The 19,980-nt window shown below is 34.8% G+C and overlaps 2 protein-coding genes across 3 annotated transcripts; one reads left to right on the top strand and one right to left on the bottom strand.

Annotated features, from left to right (window-relative positions):
• Positions 1-5,558: 5,558 nt before the first annotated feature.
• LOC132032667 (uncharacterized) lies at positions 5,559-9,858 on the top strand. 2 transcript variants are annotated; one of them, XM_059422333.1, is made up of 7 exons: positions 5,559-5,822; positions 6,356-6,391; positions 6,932-7,069; positions 8,003-8,090; positions 9,148-9,194; positions 9,260-9,336; positions 9,440-9,858. In XM_059422333.1, exons 1-5 carry the CDS (start codon positions 5,748-5,750, stop codon positions 9,180-9,182), a joined length of 372 nt encoding a protein of 123 aa, XP_059278316.1. In that variant the 5' UTR covers positions 5,559-5,747; the 3' UTR covers positions 9,183-9,194; positions 9,260-9,336; positions 9,440-9,858. The 2 variants fall into 2 exon arrangements, with proteins under 2 accessions (XP_059278316.1, XP_059278317.1); XM_059422334.1 differs by having other exon boundaries at positions 5,560-5,822; positions 8,003-8,120; positions 9,147-9,194.
• A 139-nt stretch (positions 9,859-9,997) lies between these two features.
• Positions 9,998-12,235, bottom strand: LOC132032668 (pentatricopeptide repeat-containing protein At1g26900, mitochondrial). The gene is made up of 2 exons (XM_059422335.1): positions 11,408-12,235; positions 9,998-11,340 (listed from the first exon to the last, which is right to left on the bottom strand). The coding sequence occupies exons 1-2, from the start codon at positions 12,087-12,089 to the stop codon at positions 10,247-10,249; spliced, it is 1,776 nt and encodes a 591-aa protein (XP_059278318.1). The 5' UTR covers positions 12,090-12,235; the 3' UTR covers positions 9,998-10,246.
• Between the last annotated feature and the right edge of the window lie 7,745 nt (positions 12,236-19,980).

Here is a 19,980-nt window from a genome sequence, read left to right as displayed (position 1 = left end):
ATGCTTCCAGCATTTGACTTGAATTATCTGAGGATCATACTGATGATAATTCACAACATATTTCTTAGCTGCTTATTCTCTCCCCCTTATGTTGACTTGAATTATCTGAAGATCATTCCCATGGTTTTATTTTTTATTTTCATGATATTTCTTTAAGTTCTATTATTTTCACTGCCAGATCTTCAAAAATCGTTAAGTTTCCACCCCAAATCCCAATTTTTTTCTAATTAAATGCTCCATTATTTTCATAGATTACTTTAGCAACTATTTCCTGATTTAGTCTGGCTCCAATGCAGATTTTATTATGGAGTTCTTGTTACTTTCTACTTTAAATTTCCGCTTAATTGCTATAATTGGGATAATAAATCGCCTACCAAGCTTAAGTGTAAGTGCCCTCACAGCCAATATATGTTGGGTCGTGACATTCTATAACTACACTTGTGGGTGTTTCATCATCATCTTCTTCTTCTTCTTCTTCTTCCCCATTTATATCACAAAAATCCCCAAATTACCATTCAAAGGTTTCGCCACCTATTGGCGCCTCCAAATTATATCATTTTTCTAGAACTAAAGCGCCAACTCCTTCATTCCTAAATCTTGACAAGCCCAAAAGGTTCAAACATGATAAATATTTTTAAATGGTATTCTCATATAAGTCCTCAGAAAACATATAATGCACTTGGCTTTTGTGGGGCACGAAGTCAGAAACTCCTCCTTTATTGGACTAACTAAATTGGATTAACATTCATCATTTTCAATGACTTAAATATTTTTCTTCAGTTTTTATTTTATGACTCCAATGCGTTATTTAATAATATTTAGGCGATATTTTTTTTTATAAAAATGGTGAAGTCATTAATATAGAGTACACGGGCAAGCGCCGTATCTCTCGGGGAATATTCACCGACTTATCTAGATTATTAGTCAAAAGCCTTGTGACTCCTAGCAAGTTTTTTACTTCTTTTCTATTATACTCGTATCATTTTCTATTTTTAGCCTTACAATTATCAATTTGTTTCCATTTTGTATTCAGTATATGTTGCTAGGGTCTTTTCTAATGATTGTTGATTCTGTTAACATTCGTAATAGTACGAAAATAACAATCACTTGTCAAACGCTACAAAAATATCATATAACCAAATGTATTGTAGTAATGGAATGTGATGAAACAATCACAACCCTATTAAAATGCAAATCTTATTGGCTTCGTACATCATATGAAGTTTTCTTCTCAAATTTTAACTCTTTGCTATATTGAATTTTGACGTATCATGAGATGGAGGAGAAATGTTGCCTGTTGGATTAAACCCCGAAGGTAGATCATGCAAGGATGCCTTAAAAGTTTTTTGATGCTCTCAGTACCGCCAAAGACCGAAAATTCTCTTTAATTTTTAACGATTTGGTTGAAACATTCTCAATTCTGATAGCCGCAACTTCTACTGATGTACTGAGAAGGAAAAGAGCAGCAACAAACACAAAGAGATGAAAGTTATTCATGTTGAAACTAAAAGCAATATTCTTTATGCGTTGTTGATTTTTACTTTTATGATTCATTCTTTATATAGTGGTTGAAACTTTATTTATTATCTCACCATAGTGAACTGGCCTAAATTTTCTTACCAAAAAATATGGCGAGTTTTTTTTTTTTTTTGGTAACAAAAAGTTATGGTTAGTTACTTTAATGAATAGATTTATGTTATCTCAAATCACAAGTACCAAGTTGATATATACATTTGATAATTAATTAATTAAATCATCTACGTTAAGTTTTCTCATTACATTTTTTACTAGTTGATCTATATATTTATAAAAGCATGAAATGAATGATAATAAAAAGAAAATTGACATACTACTACTAAAAGCGCACGTTTAGTACGCCTTGCTAACGTATAGCAATCCTTTTTCTGCCATGGCTAAACGAGATCGGGAAAGACCTAGGAAGAATGATCCAATCGTCATAGTGAGAAAGGGAGTAGCATCTACGTCTATTTCTACGGTAAAACGGGTGGAGGGTCACAAGGGGGGTGTGACTCCGACTCGGACTGGACCTGTGGTGTCGATTGAACAACCTTCAAGGATTCCTAAGCTACCATTGCCGATTCTTACGCCCTTACCAGCTAGGGTTCCTACTCCGATCGTGCCGATTGTAGAGACTGTGGAGAAGAGTGCGACGGTTGACACTAGGGTTAATAACCAAAGTGAAGATACTGGGCTACAACCTACTAATCCTGAAGATGAGACAGAACTAGAGGAACATCAGGATACTCAACCTAAGACTAGAGCTTGGACTAGCTTGTTTGCAAATAATCGGAGTGCTGCTAATGGTATGTCTCTGACCTTTATCCCTCCGACTGTTGTGGATGGAAAGCCTATAGTGATGATTGAGAACAAAGATATTGAGAAATAGACAAAGGAATGGACAAATGCTTTTATTTTATATGTTATGGGGGAGGCACCATCGTACAGTTACATGACTCATTACATTGCTAAAAATTGGAACGGGATTGCTGAACCTAAAATCTATTGGCATGATGAGGGATATTACATAGTGAAGTTCCATAGAATGGAAGATAGGGATGAAATTCTGTATTCTGGGCCGTAATACATTGAATAGCAGACCACTCATGATGACACCTTGGACTCCAACCTTTGATTTTCAGCAGGACTTTCCTAGGGTAATGCCTTTATGGGTGTGTTTCCCTAACCTGCCTGTAAATCAATGGGGACTTGTCCCTCTGAGCAAGATTGCTAGTCGTTTGGGTGAGCAAGATTGGGCCGAGTTTAATTACAATTCAATTTAGAGAACGAAGGATAATTACTTACAATTCGATTGGGCGTTACTTTTGATACCAATGCCCCTTGTTGTTTGAAGAAGCCCTCCACTTCAATTGGTATTTTTTCAAGAAAAGAAGACATGAGATAAGAAATCTAGTGTTTCACTAAGATTTCGAATAGTTGTCCCGAATTCAAGTTTATTTTATTTCAACTCTTCCTCAGAGAAATACGATCAAACAATTCCCAATCATGGTCCTTGCGGATCGGATCATCCATCTAATATACCAAAAGAAACTCCAGATATTTGAGATCTTTCTCTTTGAATAAGATCTCAATTCCAGCGACGGTTTCATTAGATATCTTACAACTAGAATCCCTCTTTTTTCCGATCCAGTTCCTCCACCAACGCAAACCCCGAGTTAGATTCGGGCATGCTACACTTTTAGTTATTGGGAGAACCCAAGTACTCTCTTTCGGATTCAGGAAGCAACTCTCAAAGATCTTTTTTCCTTTGGGAAGATACAGGAGAGAAACAATCAACCTATTGATATTGGAAGACCCGGCGGATTCTTCCAATGTATCATTTCTGGGTCCAATGAAATTCATAGGTATAGGAAGAAGCCCTATCAAATAGAGATTTTTTCTTTTGAACATATTTCGATTGTTAATACGATATATAAGGACCGCTACTACAAAGAATATTACACCCTTGATCGTGAAATATCGATTGCTTGTTGAACCCTGTGAATTGCGTAAAAGTAGGATGCTCCAAATTTGGGGGTCTTAGAGTTTTAGAAAACGTTCTTAGTGGAAAAAATGTGAATGAAGGATCCCACCTAATTGAATTGGGTCCATGAATCTAAGAAATGGTGAGAATTCTTGATCTTTCTCAATTCGAAAATCAAGGATTTGAATTGATGTCCTCTCATTGATTCCTCCTAAATTTCATTGATTGCTCCTAAATTGCATTGATTTCTCCTAAAGATTTCATTTCAATTGGAATTTGGTTATTCACCGTGTACGAGGATCCCTGCTAAGCATCCATGGCTGAATATTTAAAGCGCCCAACTCATAATTGGCGAATTCGTAGGTTCAATTCCCTCCGGATGCACGCCAACGGGACCCTCCAATAAGTCTATTGGAATTGGCTCGTATCAATGGAATCTCATCATCCATACATAACGAATTGATGTGGTATATTCATATCATAATATATGAACAAAGGAGAACTAGTATTCTTATTGAGGCTATAACTCATAGGGAAGAAAATCGATTCCTCTTTTTTTTCCTTCAAAATTTTAATGCAATTCGAAATCTTTTTCTATACGACTCATTCTCATGAGCAGAAATAAAATGTTGTGGCTTGTGATGCTAACTGCTGGATGGTGGAATTCCCATGATTGTGGTACACAAACAAAATGTATCGGAGGAGGACATAACCATAGATAAAGTTGTCTTTGATTATTTAATTATGTGTTCAACAACTAAAAATTTTGGAGAGCTATTCTAGAAAAAAACTTACTTTCGTAATGTTATATTGCTTGATGTAAATACATTAGTTAACTTTGGTTATTTTACTAGGAAAAACATTTTTTTTTTCAATCTTAGGACATATTGGCCCTTTTTAAGAAATATATATTGAAAAGTATTATATTTTGTTGGATAGTAGTAAATTGAATTTTATGGAGTAATAGTTATTACTATTTGTATTGGAAGTAATAATTTTGTGACAAGTTTTTTCAAGATTTTCACCCTTTTAGTATTCAATATCTGCATATGAGTTTTGAGTCAGGTCGGTTCTTTTTAGTTGGGTTTATATCTACATTAGAAATCAAAAAAGAATAAAAAAATATATTACCCGTTGGAAGTTGAATTTTCCGGTAGGTCTGCTTTTGGTGTTAGTAAGCTCGAAGTTTATGACTTTTGTGTTAAAAAACATAGTTAAGTTACTTTTGTGAAAAATGTGATAGTCAGATGACTTTTGTGCTAAAAAATATAATGAAGTGATATTGATGAAAAAAATGATAGTTATGTGACCATTTATGAAATTTACCTCTGTTTGTTGCATGTAGAGGTAAACAAAAAATGGATGATTTCTTCCGACAAGAAGAAATATTGTTAAGCCAATTGCTGATTTAAGGTCTATGTTATTCTTCCATAGTTAAGGCCCTATTTTGGATGAAGAGGAAGAAGTGTTGGGTTATTATTCCATAGTTAAGGTCCTATGTTGAATTAAGAGGTTGGGTCTTTTAAAAATGGGCTTGGATTAATGGGTTGGATTGTGAATAGATTCATGTCTAATCACATGGGGACCAATAAAATAACGCCTCATATTTAATAAAAAAAATTATATATCCTACATCAGGTTCTGTTAAAAGGAGAAATAATTTTAGATTTAAATTTAACGTTAAGGGCATTTTTTATCTCAATATGTGGAAGGAAAAGACAAATTTGCTCAAATAGGCGGAAGAAGAACATTTTTGAGTCATTTCTAATATGGAGAGGACAATTTTTGACCTTTTTCATTTTAAGAAAATAGATTGCGATTTATCCTAATAAAATAAAAAGTCGGTCAATATAATGATTAATTAAAATAAATAGTATTCCTTCCGTCCCAATTTATGTGATATAATTTGATCAAACATGGAGTTTAAGACAAAAAAAAACTTTTGAAACTTATGGTCTAAATATAAAAATGTATTATTTTTTTTTAGACAGACTAAAAAGAAAAGTGTATCACATGAATTGGGACTAACTTTTTATTTTTGAGTGACCGAAATTCACACCGAAAAAAACTGAACTCGGCGTTCAAAGCAATCAGCCAAGCACCGTTGCTGAATTCATAGTTTTGTGTGTGTGTCTATATATATATATATATATATTTCTTTCTACTAACATAACATAGTTTTCCGATTTCATAAGTACTGTGAAAAAACAATTCTTGTGCTGATTATAGGATTTATTTATTCAACATGCCTGAAGATTCTTGTACTGACTATCCTCTCTTTGGTGGTGCTATTTCCACTACTTTCCCTAGACGTTTCCAGGTTTCTTCATTTTTCTTCCTTTTCTTATCAATTTTATTATATTATGTTCGTTAGTTTAAATACAATGTTTGTTTTGATTGTTACTTAATTTTATTGTATGATACGTTAAATCCATCATTACGTAACTACGAAGTTTATGTTACACCGACTCGATGTGATCGCGTCGTTACCTTATTTTGCTCCCGCAATTTGTATTTGCTTATGATCTAATGGTCGTATTTTATGCTTTATCATACTTTTTTAACAACTTTTCAAACATTGTATTTATCGAAACAATATAGTACAATACAATACAACACAATACGATACATTATGAAACAATACGTAACAATTATCCAAAACAAGATGTAAAGGAAGAGGAGTGTGATAGGTTTTGGTAGTTTAAAAATAATTTAATTTATTAGGAACAGAATGGACATGGGTTATTTAGATAAGCGATTTCAAGCTAGTTATTGATAATCTTTTATATGATTTTGCAATTGACCATGAAGTGAAAGTATTAAGTGTGTAACTGAATTTCATTTGTTTTGCAGGATGTTCGTAATGTGCGTCAAGTTCCTGATCATCAGGTTTGTTGCTTCTATTTTTTATTTTTTTATTTTTAACTGTTGGTCAACCCCATTTGCAATTTCCTATGTAAAATCTTAGTCTTGGATGAAATTTCTGGATTTTTTATTGTGTTTCATACTTTGTTCTTCTTGTGTTTCATTCAAATTTGTTTAAATTATACTCCGTCCATGCCAAAATAAGTATTGGTTTTCCCTTTCCAAGAGTCAATTTGGCTGATCGTCGAAGCTAAATTATATTAGATCAATTCAATATTTTAAAATTAAAATTTAGATATTCAAAAACTATACGAAAAGTACTATAATTTGCAGTTCTTCTCATGTTAATGTGATGAAAAAATTGGGGGTCAAAAGTCATATAGTTTGAATCTCGAGGAGCGAATTTGGGACTGTGGGAGTATGAGGTTTTGTTGCCTTTGTTTATAAAAGTTTAATCTTGGAAGAAAGAATGGGCTTTAAAATAAATCTTGGAGAGTGTTTCATTGCGTTTTTTTTTTTTTTTTTCTGCTCAGATTTGTTTTACTTTGATTGTTCGAATTGCAGGAGGTGTTTGTGGACCCTGTGCGCGATGAAAGTTTGATAATTGAGCTTCTGGATCTGAAGGTGGATGTAGCAGACAGTGGAAGTGCCACCTGGTTTCTTCAAGACCTTGCCAATGAACCAGATGCTGAGGGAACTACAGTAACCAGATGCTGAGGGAACTACAGTAAGTTCTTTCTTTTTCTTCTCCTTTTGATAAATTGTTTTGGGATAACTTAGTTTAGCATCTGATTTTCGAGGTAGTGAATAGATATGTTTATATGAACTAATTGTAGGGACATGACCACACGCCAATGACTATCATCCTTTGATCTGCTTATATAGATGGTTGTTCTTGTTGTTACTTAGTGCAACCTTTTTCTCTACTCTTTTTGGGTTGGTCAAATAATTTAAAATTGAGGGTACAACAAATTTACATACCCGACCCAATTAGTTTAGGATTGAGAACGGTTGATTGATTGATTGAACAAACAGTTTTAAGTGGAACAAGGGTTTTATCCCCCCCAAAAAAAAAGTAGCTTTAAATGGAACAAGGAGGGACTGCAAAACTAAACGAGTTTAGGTGGAAACATAATTTGTATCAGTTGTTTGGTATTAAAAACTATCATACTGTGACTCGTCCCTTTTGCAAATTTCAACTACTTTGTGTTCCTCTAGTTTTATGTGTGAATTCTCATGCACTGTGTAAGCGTTTGGTAATCTTTCTAAAACACTGATCCACAGAAGGCAGAGTGAAATGAATTTCTTTTATTATCTCAAGTAGTTTAATGTCATTATTCTGGTATTATCTCCTTGTTTTGGGTTAATGAAACTAAGTAGTAACACTCTCAGAGGACTTCTTCTTCAAGGTCCAGTTGTACCTTTCCAAATTATTGGTCTCGTAATAACATTCATATAAATGAGAAATTGTTTGCATGAAAAGTGAGATATTGAACTTGTGCATTCCTCCTGCATTTTCTCTGAAGCTTGCAGTTCAATAATCGGTTAAGCCTAAATCGTTTATAGGTTGTTCGGTTACATTATACACAGCATCTCAGATATTATCGTGTTGATCTTTTCGGTCTATATCTACAGATCACTGAGCAGTCAGCAGTGTTTGAGGCTCCTGGATTGCACTATAGTAACATGCCTGCTGTCATCACCACTTCTGTTGGTCAAATGGGATGGTCGAGTTTTTTTAATTGTTAAAATGGTATGATAGTGTTATTTTAGAAGTGCTCAGCATTTATGGATGATCTCAACTTCAATTGGTATCTTATTTCTATGGATCTTCATGTGTATGCCATGGACTTGAGGCAACAAAAGCCATTTTAATCTGTGGTAAGTTACCGCAAGGTCATATACCATTGGGCAGAAGCATCATTTTTGCTTAATGACTATTTGGCGTCTCTAGAAATCCTAAGAACCTCCATTCTCTTTATGGTAAATTCCGTAGTTTGTGCTCCTATATGAAACGGGGTTTGGAATTTGTAGTTTTCTTCACAAAGTTGGTAGATCCATGTGCATAATTTTCTGAAAATTATGACTCAATGACCTTAATGACTGAATTTGCTTTGAATACAACTGGTAGATGAGCTTGGTCCCTTTATCAACCCCACATTTTGGCTATCTTCTCTTTATTTGTTTTACATGTAACACATTCATTAAGCGACATTGGTAGATCCGTGTGTATAATTTTCTGAAAATTATGGCTCATGACCTTAATGACTGAATTTGATTTGAATACAACTGGTAGATGAGCTTGGTCCCTTTATCAACTCCACATTTTGGCCATCTTCTCTTTATTTATTTTTACATGTAACACATTCATTAAGCGACCCGGCAAGATGCGCACATGAAATTTGTTGTTGATAAGGAACTTAGTAATGGTGCTCCTTTTCATGTTATATGACGATGTTTCTAAATGCATATTCCCAGAAGAGGATTTAGTTCTCTAGCTTCATACTTCCCTCTTTTTTTACTTTTAATAGGTTTATATTTTAGTAAAGCTAAAGTATCTTTCCTCTTCATTTACATTTGCATGAAATGATTTTCTTGAGAAACGTAAGTAGATGTGAAGATTATTAGATCTCCCAAAACACAAAGTTTCAACTAGGATGAGAGTCATCGACATGTTATCCAGCTAGTTGTAAAGTTTCATAAATTTCTTTTATTAGTTGGTAAAATTTATCATTTCATGTTGTAAATATAATCCTGATCAACCATATTCAATTCATAGGCAGTTTCCAAGGGAAGACACGGGAGGGAAGCATAGAACTTAGTTAAGGTGAGTTTGTAAATTCCTTTCAACCCCCTTCCATGTTTCAGTTTTAACGACCATATCCCGTTCAGGTGTACCTGGCAAACCTTCGCCTTAAGGAAGTTGGGACAGATGTTCTGATAACTGCATACGAGCCTCTAGTAATCAAGTAAGTTGGGACAATAACTTGGCTTACACCTGGTATTTTTAAACCTATAAAGTCAGTTAGGCTTCTTGTTTAACATTTTCTTTGTTTACCTTTGTGATTGTAGCCCCTTGAGCGAGAGTGCTAGCACAGTCGGGGCAGGCACGGCTGTACCTGCTGCACAATCTGGAGTAATGCAGATGGCTGAGGTTTTTAAACTTGCAGTCTCTAGTTTCAAAGTGCATGACTGGAGTCTATTTGGCTCTTCTGCTGCTTGAGCAGTACACTGATTAGAGAACGACGATGATCATCTGGTATCCCTTGGCTGATTATTTGTCCATTTTTTAAGAGTCTGATCTGTTTTTTTTTTTTTTTTTTTTCCTGTATCTGATTAGTTGCTTAGATGGTTCCTGTTTTAGTGCACTGAGGGATGTAGAAATTGGTTTGTTGCAGAATTTCTAGTTTTCAACTTTTTTTCTGTATTTGAGTATAATATAATGCAGTATCTTTGCTTTCCTTGGATAAAAACAGTAGCCAAGGGCACCACATGCTATGTATATCAGGCTTCTGTAGATTGTGCATAGGGATAGGTTTTTGTATGCAGTAGCATACTACATGGTGGATCAGTTGAAGTACGTTTAAGTTGATCCACATACAACCATCTTAGTCAGAAAAGGGAAGAAGAAAAAGAAAAGACACATTTTGATGTTATGCATGATATTTCTTGGAGATTGATCTTACATCATTATGTTGAATGAATGAATGAATTGTCTATCATATTATTGCAAATGAGTGCAATGAATAATTGATAATCCGCTTGCCAACGTACTCTCTCTGTCTGAAAAAAGGAGAAGCAGTTCTTATACTGAAGACCAAAATTGTGTTGTGGCAGCTGAAGGCAAGGTCCTCTAGGAACTAGGGTACTTCAACTTGGCTAGGAAAAACCCGGGCCATTATCACATAATTCAATTGAGCTGCATCCAGGTTCCTTCTTCCCACTGCTATAAGAAGATCCCACCTCTTTTTCTAATTTACCTTCCTTCTCCTCGGACGATATACCAGCGGCTGCATAAGTACCGTTCAGTAGTAGTGAATCAGCAGGGTGTTCGCCAAATCTCTGTTCTAGTTCTTTCTTCACTTGTTCTCCCAACTCAACACTACCATGAACTCTGCATGCTGCTAGTAATGCCCGCCATGCAGTAGCATCCCCTTCAATGGGCAAACCTTTTATTAGTTCTCGTGCGGTTTCAAGCAATCCAGCACGGCCTAAGATATCAATCAAACATCCATAATGCTCAATTTTCGGAGTCAAGCCATATTCCAGCACCATTTTTCTAAAACAACTAACTCCCTCTGCCACCAATCCTCCGTGGCTACAAGCACTAAATACTGCCAAGAAAGTCACTTCGTTAGGCCTAAAACCTTCATCCTCCATTCGATGGAAGAGTGCAATAGCATCCTTTGCCTCCCCGTTTACCCCGTACCCCATTATCATTGCTGTCCAACACTTCACGTCTTTCGTCTCCATATTGTTGAAAACATTAACTGCCTTCACAAGCAACCCACATTTCGCATACATATCGATCAATACCGTGCCATGAACCGGATCCAAAGCTAACTGCTCCTCTTCTACAAAGTTCAGAATATATTGACCCATACTGGGAGCTCCAGAGGAAGCACAAGAAGAAAGCAAACCAGCCAAGGTTGACGAATTCGGCGTCAAGTTTTGCACCTTCATTTGCCTCAACAGAGACAATGCCTCTTCTAGCAAGCCATTTTTAGCATATCCATCTATCAAACAGTTCCACAAGACAACATCTTTCGGATAAGCTTCATCAAATAAACTACGACTCGAACTAATGCAACCAATCTTCCCATACATAGATATCAATGCAGTTAACACCTTCAAACTATAACAAAATCCAATCTTTATACAATAACCATGCAGGGACTCCCCTAACAAATCAATCTTTAACTCACCAATTGCAGACAAAACACAAAGCATCGTCGTGGCATTAGCAGAAATGTCTGCGTACATCCTACCCTGCTCAGACCCCACTCGTGGGACTACACTGAAAGATGTTATCGTTGTTACCATCACTATGCAACTTTACAAACAAATCCAAAACAGCAGAATAATTATGTACACCAAGATAACCACCCATCAAAGTGTTCCAAGAAACCAAATCCCTCTTAGGCATTTCATCGAACAGTTGGCGCGCATAACGGATTTCACCACAAACACAATAAAAATTCAAAAGGGTATTCTTTAAATCAAGAAAAAAATCAAACCCACATTTCAAAACAACTGAATGAATAGCTTGACCAGCACATTTTTCAAATAAACGTATACAAGACCTAAGTCCAGAAATAAAAGAAAATTGATCAAGAATGACATTTTTACCCCTCATGTAGTTGAAAAAAACAAGACCATTTTTTGGGTCATCGCTAATTGAATAACTACGTAACATAGTATTATACATATAAGGATTTGGGGTTTTTATGTATTTGAAAATAGAAAATGTATAGTTTGTATATTGGATTGAACATGCAAGAAGTTTACTTAATGTGAAAGGAATTTGGTCATGACCAGTTTTGATAATTAAGGCATGAAATTGAGTGATTTCAGAGATTTTTTTGCATAATTGTAATTGAGAAATAAGGTTTTGATGATTTGAAGGAAACATAGCATAATGTCTTGTTGTAATTATTGATGACAAAATTTTGAAGTTTTGTGTTAGATATGAAAAAGAGGAATTATTAACGGCTATGTTCATGAGACCAATTGTAAAGCTAGATTTCGCGGCAAAGGGTATGCTCAAGATTAATTGTTTTTTTTTTTTTTTTTTTTTTTTTTAACAAACTTTGAAAAAGATCCCAAATTAAGAGGGATTTGCATTAAATTGTACCTCCTTCCCAAAAAAAATTGTCTTAGTTTGACTTGGCACAGAGTTTAAGAAATAAAGTAAAACCTTTGAAATGTGCGGTCCAAAACAAACCTTAGATATTTGTATGGTACGTAAATCATATCATAAGGTTAAATTGTCTCTAATTATAAAAAGGTGTCAATCTTTTTGGGACAGATGGAATACTTAATAGTGATTTTTTTTTTTTTTTTGGGAGGGGGGGGGGGGGTTGACACAATTATCATTAAATTTGTATATTGAATTAGAAATGTTTCAAGGGTAAATTTCATAAAAATAATTAAATACCTTCTTAATTTTGTGACAAGTCAATTATTTTGGACCAACTTTTACCCGCCCTTTGGTAGGAGGGATTATTAGTCCCATGGGATTGGAATTATCCCATGTTTGGTTCGTGGGATTACTTTTTTGGTATCCCACCCAGTCCCATTTATATGAGATAAAAGGTGGGATAAGTTATCTCATTCTATCCCACCCAATCACATCTATATGGGATAAATTATCCCTTCTACCACACGATTAGAAACATCATGTTATACCCTATTTTAACCTAAGTCAAAATAGTTTACAACATCCGAGTAATTCCGGGGTTATTTAAAGTTAAGAGTCGCCACCTAATTATTTACGGTGAATTAGGGCACCTAAGGTTAATTAAAGTAATTATCTAAAGTTGATTTTAAAAGTCTGCGAAACCAAATGATTCTAGGTACGGGTTCAACTAACCTAGAGGGAAGGTATTAGGCATCCTCTAAGTTCCATTAATAATGGTTAATCCGAAGGACTTATAGTTAATTAGGCTAAGTGTAAATATAACATTCTAAATGTTTTGAAAATAACTTATAAATATTACTAAGTTTAAAGTAAAGGTAATAATATTAGCGTAAAACAAAACTTGTAAAAATAATAATTTGTACAAAAGAGTTTAATTATAGGTAAATCGAAGAAAGTATGTGTCGTTTTGTAAATATTTGTGAAAAAATAAGTTATACCGACTAACACAATGAAGGATCATTAGAAGATTAATATAAGCAAGATTTTAAGGCTTTAGTATTAAATATGACGAAATCATCAGAAGTCTGAAGGGATTTTGATGCCTAAAAAATGATACAGGTTTCCATTATTTTAGAGTGTTTTGAAATCGGCATGATTTATTAGAAAGGTATGATTATTGTTTGGCCTTCGACTTCCTTTTTTGAAAATCATCTCGCGTAGCCCAAAATGTTGTAGGTACTAATACTAAATTCATTCTAAGTTTTAAACAATTCTACTTTATCTTACAACCCTGCTTAATCCGTCTAAGTCAATTCATTCTAAGTTTTAAACAATTCATTTTAAGTTTTGAACAATTCCTACAACCCCGCCATAATACGTCTAAGTCAAGAGAAACAAAAATAAGATAAAGTGTTAGTTGTATAATATAAATCAAGCACACAAATAAGTAAAAGAGCAAATACAACTAAATGGGCTTAACCCATTTAAGTACTGCTACTAATTTTCCTTCATATAGGCTTTGGCCCAAGAATCTTTTATACGCTGCGGGTTGGGCTGACTCGAGAAGACAGATTGCGTTGGGCTTTGTCCCAACACCGAATGCGGAAGATGACGAGTCCCTTGGACTCGCACGCGATGGTCATGCATAAAATAAAAGAAAAGGATTAGTATATAATCAATGAATAAGATTAGACACGCAAAATGTAAGCCCAAGTAGATCAGCAAGTTGTATGCTTCACTTAATCACAATATATGCCTTATGTATTTAAAATACTACATACGTTACTTTAAGATAGCGTAAAAACCCATTCCAACTCGAACAGTATTCAAACATAAAATCTAAAGATCAATCCCACAAAACTCTTTAAGTTATGGCATTATAACATCTACACAAAGTAAACTTCTAGAGAAAATAAAGTCAAAACTGAAAGAAACAATGAATTTCAATGAAAACTAATCTCTTCACAGTTGATGCTTTAAATATAAGAGAAAAAGGTACTTTGTTCTTAGGCCTACATGAAGTTTTAAAATCAAATAGTTGGCTGATATTTTAGAGAAGTTATGTACATCACAGAAGGATAGAAACCAATAGCATGTTTAATTCGAAGCATAGCAACACAAGTAGCATAACAAAACACGATGAATACAAAAACTCATGGCAAAGTTTCACAAATGAGTGAACAATAATGAACAAAGAAACCCACCAAGATGCAGCGACATGACCCAAAAAAAAGACATTTTAGCTCGAAAAGAAGGCAAAAATAGCTCAAACAAAGTAGGCTCAAACCAACAAAATGCGGGATCGACAAACAACGTACATTTTAAATATAGCATGGCAAATATAAACAAAGAAAATAGCAACCCCTTTATCAAGTAAAGCATTTTAAGGATCCTTCTAATGCAAAAATTTCGCTAGCTCAGCAGCAGTCCGGATACATTTGGGAATTTTGGAAATTTCAAATAGCTAGTTCTTTAACACACTTAGCACATGAGAGGCAGTTGGATCACACGGAATATTACGACTTCCATCTTCTAACCATTTGGATGTAATTATTACTTATCGCAACTTAACAGATTAAACAACTTCGAGCAGTAGAAAACATTCTCTAGCAAACCCGCTGGACATGTCCTCTGGTAAACACAACGACTAAATAAGGTAGTTCATTAGGCAGTCCTAACGTATGATTGTATTCAAGTTCACATCAAACCAGTTAACATATCAGATTTCCCAAAAAGATAGTGAATTAAGATTAAACATAGAGTTTCTACTTTCTCAATTAGGACCATAACCTTGCATATTTAAGAATATAAGACATCCGGATACATTTCTAGAGAAAATTCAGGACTATTGAGACTTAACCTAACACCTAGTCTCATTGACTCGACTTAACTCTTTTCAACCCAACCATACAACAAACTAGATATGCCCCTTAAGCAACAAAACATGCTTCCAAAGACACAAGTAAATTTCTTACACACTTGATGGATTATAGGCACACAGTAAGAAGAAAATTGAAATTCATAACTAAAGACCTACTTAATAGGAAAAATCGTTATGGAAACAAAATGCTATGTGTGCAAATCCGCATAATCTAGCAGCCCAAAACTTGGAGTAAACTTGTACATTTAAACTAAATCCACATTGAGGATATAAAACATTCAGAAAACTGTAAAACAATTTGGACTTGGCACACATACCATGGCTGCAATAAGGCTGAGACAAACGCGAAATCGAATCGTCTCACTCATGCCGAAACAAAACGAACTAAACCATGACTACATATACTGTAATTTAAACATGAGGATTGAAAATAAAAACTATAACTACTACACAAAAAGGATAATAACAGAACCCAAGCACGGAGATATTAAGGGACTAGATCGTAACGTAATCGAATTTAAACAAACTACCCAAGCAACATGAAGATGAAACAAAACAGACTATGAAAAGGGAGAAAATCACATAATAAAATAAAAGCGTTTTACATACACAAACAAAGAAACCCAAATACACACCGAATCAAAGTCGAACTAAAAGGAGAGGAAAAGGGATCGCACCGACCTTTCTCACATGCAGTGAATCGGGGCGCGAAGCCGCGGATCTATACTCGACTCCAAAGTAAAAGCCGAATTGATAAGAGTGAATACTTAATACTTCAAAATATTCCGAGATACAGTGATCGGGAAACGTATGTCTTTCAAAGGGGTCTTCATAAGTGTAGTGATTGTGAAAAGTGTAAATATTTAGGAAGAGTTAAGGTGGCTGACCAGAACCGTCCTCGTGGGTCAAGAAAAATGAGTATTTATAGGAAGTAAGGGCTAGGGTTTGAGATTTTCGGGCGGGATGTTGAACTCAATTCAAAGTTGAGTCAACGACTTTGCAGATCCGAACGTTGAGTTTTTTTTTCATGTGGTTTGCTTCAAATCTTGCTCAAAAAGGACGAATCTTCTCTGGTATTGAAGATCGTCCGCGTCTCGAAGCCACAAATGGAAGATTCTCCTCTGTCAATGACAGAGTAAGCAGGTGAAGTAGACGAACGGACATTTTTGTGAGGAAATGGAAGGGCAAGGTCTGGAATGGCAAAAGGGTCTGTGTTTTTTGCTAAAATGGAGGGAGGGAGAGAGAGTAGGGTAGAGAGAGGAGAGAGAGCGTAGGGAGAGAGAGAGACGAAAAGAGGAGAGTGCGGCTGATGTTAGGTTTAGAAGAGTAATGTTAATGTGTGGGCCGGGTCGGGTAGAAAAGGTGTGGGCTGGTCGGGTCGGGTAGGCTTAGTGTTAGTGGGCTGTCACGAGTTGGGCTAGTAGGAATTCGTTTTGGGCTTATTTGTTGGCTGAAATTTTGTAGTCTTTTCTCCTTCAACTTAATTCCTTTTGGGTTTCTAATTTAACAACTAGTACAATGAAGACAATTAATAATTAGTATGTAGAAAGTAAAGATTTAATAAAGTATAATTAATTTAACGAGCACGAAACCCGAAAATGAAACGATGACGAATCATTTAAAATTTGTGATAAAGTAACGAAAGTAATGTTGATAGAAAATAGTGAAGATGAAAGTAATGATAGCAGTAAAAATAGTAGCGACAATAAAATATTTAGATTTAATTAATTTAAAAGCCCAAGGAAATAAATTGGAATAAAGGAGGGACGAAATTGGGTGTCAACACATCAATTATGTTGGACCGGAGGGAGTACTCTTATTTTACATTTATAATCGTGGTGTAACTCAAGAGTTCATTTCGAGCAATTACATTCATTTTTCATGTTTTGAGACTTCTCAAGGGTTAGTATTATGTTTTGGGACTTGTTAGTATGATCACTTGAGTTGGTGCTCGAAGTGCTCACGTTTTTTAGCTGAAAACGTGAGAGTTGGTCGAGGTCTCTTTTGGAAAGGCTGCATTGCAATTTCAAAGCGTTGATCCCTTCGCTTTGCATGTATCTCTACTAATTTTATAGGTCACTGCTATCTTCTATTAGTAGAGGTATCGGATAATTCGGTCCACCACAAAGGTAGAACAAACGAGAAGAACTATATTCGAAGGCCACATAAGCATATAGATTAGGAGTTGTTGTCACTTGCTTATGGTAAAATTAATTAAATCCTTATTTTTCCTTTGAAGTTTGATGCAATAGTAATTCCTTTCTAGTTCCACCCATCTCAATTTCAATTCATACACTGATTCCCTAAATTATTTAGCTCGATCCGGTTTTAAATTTTGATTTATATCATTTTAATCTTTATTCTGAATACCTGAATGTTTGTAGAGAATTTTTTGCAGTGTTACTCTTTAGAGATCTCTCTTGTAGCTTGGAAATATTTGTAGTCCTCTTTTCGATGTTCACTTTTTGATAGTTGAGGAGAAGAGGCGAGCGAGTTATGATGAGAACAAACTCTCTCACTTTAATTTAAGTGGCGCACTTGAGTCACCAACCAAACAAATTGAAATAGTAATAAAATCGCATTTGATAGGTCAGATCATAGCATATATACACGTGGTGTATTCTCACCAACTTTAATTAGTTTGGCATATTAAGTCATTTGGTATGTGACATAATCCTATTAACAGCTTCATTTGACTTGCGGTGCCACATCACTTGACAAATGACACAAATTTGTGCCTCTATAGTATAAGACTATTGGTAAAAACATACCGAAGCAAAGATTATTTGACCATACACGTCGCAAGCACAGAGAAGACGATAGTCAATCCCCTGCCAATTAATGTCAGCTGGACCAAAGATTGAAAAACCTCCCCACATCCAAGAATTTGGTCCTAGATCTGATGAATAAACACCAGGCAACCGTACTCCTAAAAGGGCAAAGTATCCAGTTCATCATGGACCATCATTTTTGCCCTATCGATATCGTGTAATTTTTCAACGAAGGGGGTTCAATCGAACACCCCTCCACCCCCCCCCCCCCCCCCCTCCCGCTAAAAAAATTATAGAAGAACTAAGAAATCAGAAATCTATAGTATTTTTTCCTTCATTTGAGGTTGCAAGACCTTTTCAAGCTTAGCTTCAATTATTCGATGTTGTTTTCTAATTTCTTCTTCAAATGTTCTTAATCCAACTTATGAATTTCAGCCTTTTAATTCACAATCTGAACAAGTAACATAACTCCAAACAAACTTTTGCAACAATAGTCACCAAACTTATTGAGATGCGAAATGTTTCAGCTCAGATTCATTCTAAAACAGTGACTAATGTCAAATTTTCAGCTTAACAACACTTCAAATTCAATTTAGTTCAAATTTAAAGCTCATAACTTCAAGCAGGTAATTAGTTCTTCAAGTTCTAACTCATCAAGTCTAAAGATAACATTAGATGAATATTAACATCACACTTTAGAATAAATTTTTGAGCTCAATCACTATAAAGAAGTTCAATTTTCAAATTCAAATTTATATTTTCAAATGAGTCCTGCAATATCATCATGTTGATTTAGCTTGAATTTACACCCTGCAATTCAAAAACCAAAGACTACAACATGTTAGTTTCTTCAATCATTAATAAAGGTGATTAATGAGTAATACAAGAGAAAAGAAAGAATGAGGAAAACAAAAAAGGCAAAGTAAAAGGGTAGGGGACAAAAGAATGAAAAGGGAAAGATTGAAAAAGTAAGAAGTGAAAATGGCGGTGGATTTGATTGATATAAGAGAAAAAGGAGAAAAAAAGGGGGAAGGAGGTAGAGCGGTCTTGCGAGGGGAGTGCCGAAATCAGAAATTTCATTAAGGATGTTCAAGATTTAATATATGTGACTTATAGATGACACAATGCATTTTTCTATATATATATATTGAATCATTTTCTGATGAAGAGTGTTCAACTGACCACCTTCACTCTATGTAGTTACGTCACCGGGAAAGGGATAAAAAGAAAGATAATGTTAGAGAGAGGAAGAGCGAGATTGGGAAGATTATTTAAATTTCCTTAAGGATTTATTTAAATCAAAGATTAGAACATGTTACCAATTGAGGTTGATGTGTATAAATAAAGGAGGTGGTATATTTTATGTGGTTAACTTATATACATAATGGACGTTTTACAATACGTGTAGATGTTTTTCAAAATTTGTGTGGAAAGCATATGATAAAAACATTTTATCTTATGTTAAGGTGGTCAACTAGAACAATTAATAATTTGAGTTTCTAAATGAAATATATTAATAGCAAATTTAAGGATTGTTAATGTATTTAGCCAAGTTGTAAGGAATGTTAATCTCTTTCATTATTGATCACAATCGATGGTGGAAAAAGTGCCACGATCTACCGCTCTATTCTCGAAACGTGTGCACAAACAGCCAATCATATATATTTGGCTAAGAGTTAGAGAGTATATTTGATTTGATTCCCTTCCTCTATATAATTCATCAAGTGATTGCTCTGTACTCTGCATAAGAAAACAAACATGTCACAAGTGTCACCTAGTCACCCATGACTCCTCATTCACAAAATTCCAACTAACGAACAACACTATAGTAACAACTTTTAATTTCTTTTTAAACAAATTGCATGAGGCATGGACCTTATACATTAATGAACAATATAAAAAAACCCACATAGCCAATCAATAAGGCATAAGTTAGGGTTTAAGAAAAGGGACATTAGCACTTTTAGTCCCTCAAGCATCAATAAAAAGGGGTAATTTGGTACACAAAATAATTCCATTTATGTGGGATTTAGGGAAAGGCCGCGCCCCAATAGGGGGTAATAATGTAGTCAATCTACCCTCATGCAAGCATCAATGACTG

Source organism: Lycium ferocissimum, chromosome 10, assembly GCF_029784015.1.
Source record: "Lycium ferocissimum isolate CSIRO_LF1 chromosome 10, AGI_CSIRO_Lferr_CH_V1, whole genome shotgun sequence".
Classification (NCBI taxonomy): Eukaryota; Viridiplantae; Streptophyta; class Magnoliopsida; order Solanales; family Solanaceae; genus Lycium; species Lycium ferocissimum.
This window is presented reverse-complemented; position numbering and strand designations above follow the sequence as displayed.

Bases quoted from the DNA above. Each gene is read 5' to 3' on its own strand.
- LOC132032667 (XM_059422333.1), top strand. From the start codon at position 5,748: ATGCCTGAAGATTCTTGTACTGACTATCCTCTCTTTGGTGGTGCTATT. The intron at 5,823-6,355 runs GTTTCTTCATTT...TTTGTTTTGCAG, and splicing joins CTTTCCCTAGACGTTTCCAG to GATGTTCGTAATGTGCGTCA. The intron at 7,070-8,002 runs GTAACCAGATGC...CTATATCTACAG, and splicing joins CAGATGCTGAGGGAACTACA to ATCACTGAGCAGTCAGCAGT.
- LOC132032668 (XM_059422335.1), bottom strand. From the start codon at position 12,089: ATGAACATAGCCGTTAATAATTCCTCTTTTTCATATCTAACACAAAAC. The intron at 11,341-11,407 runs GTAACAACGATA...GGATGTACGCAG, and splicing joins TGTAAAGTTGCATAGTGATG to ACATTTCTGCTAATGCCACG.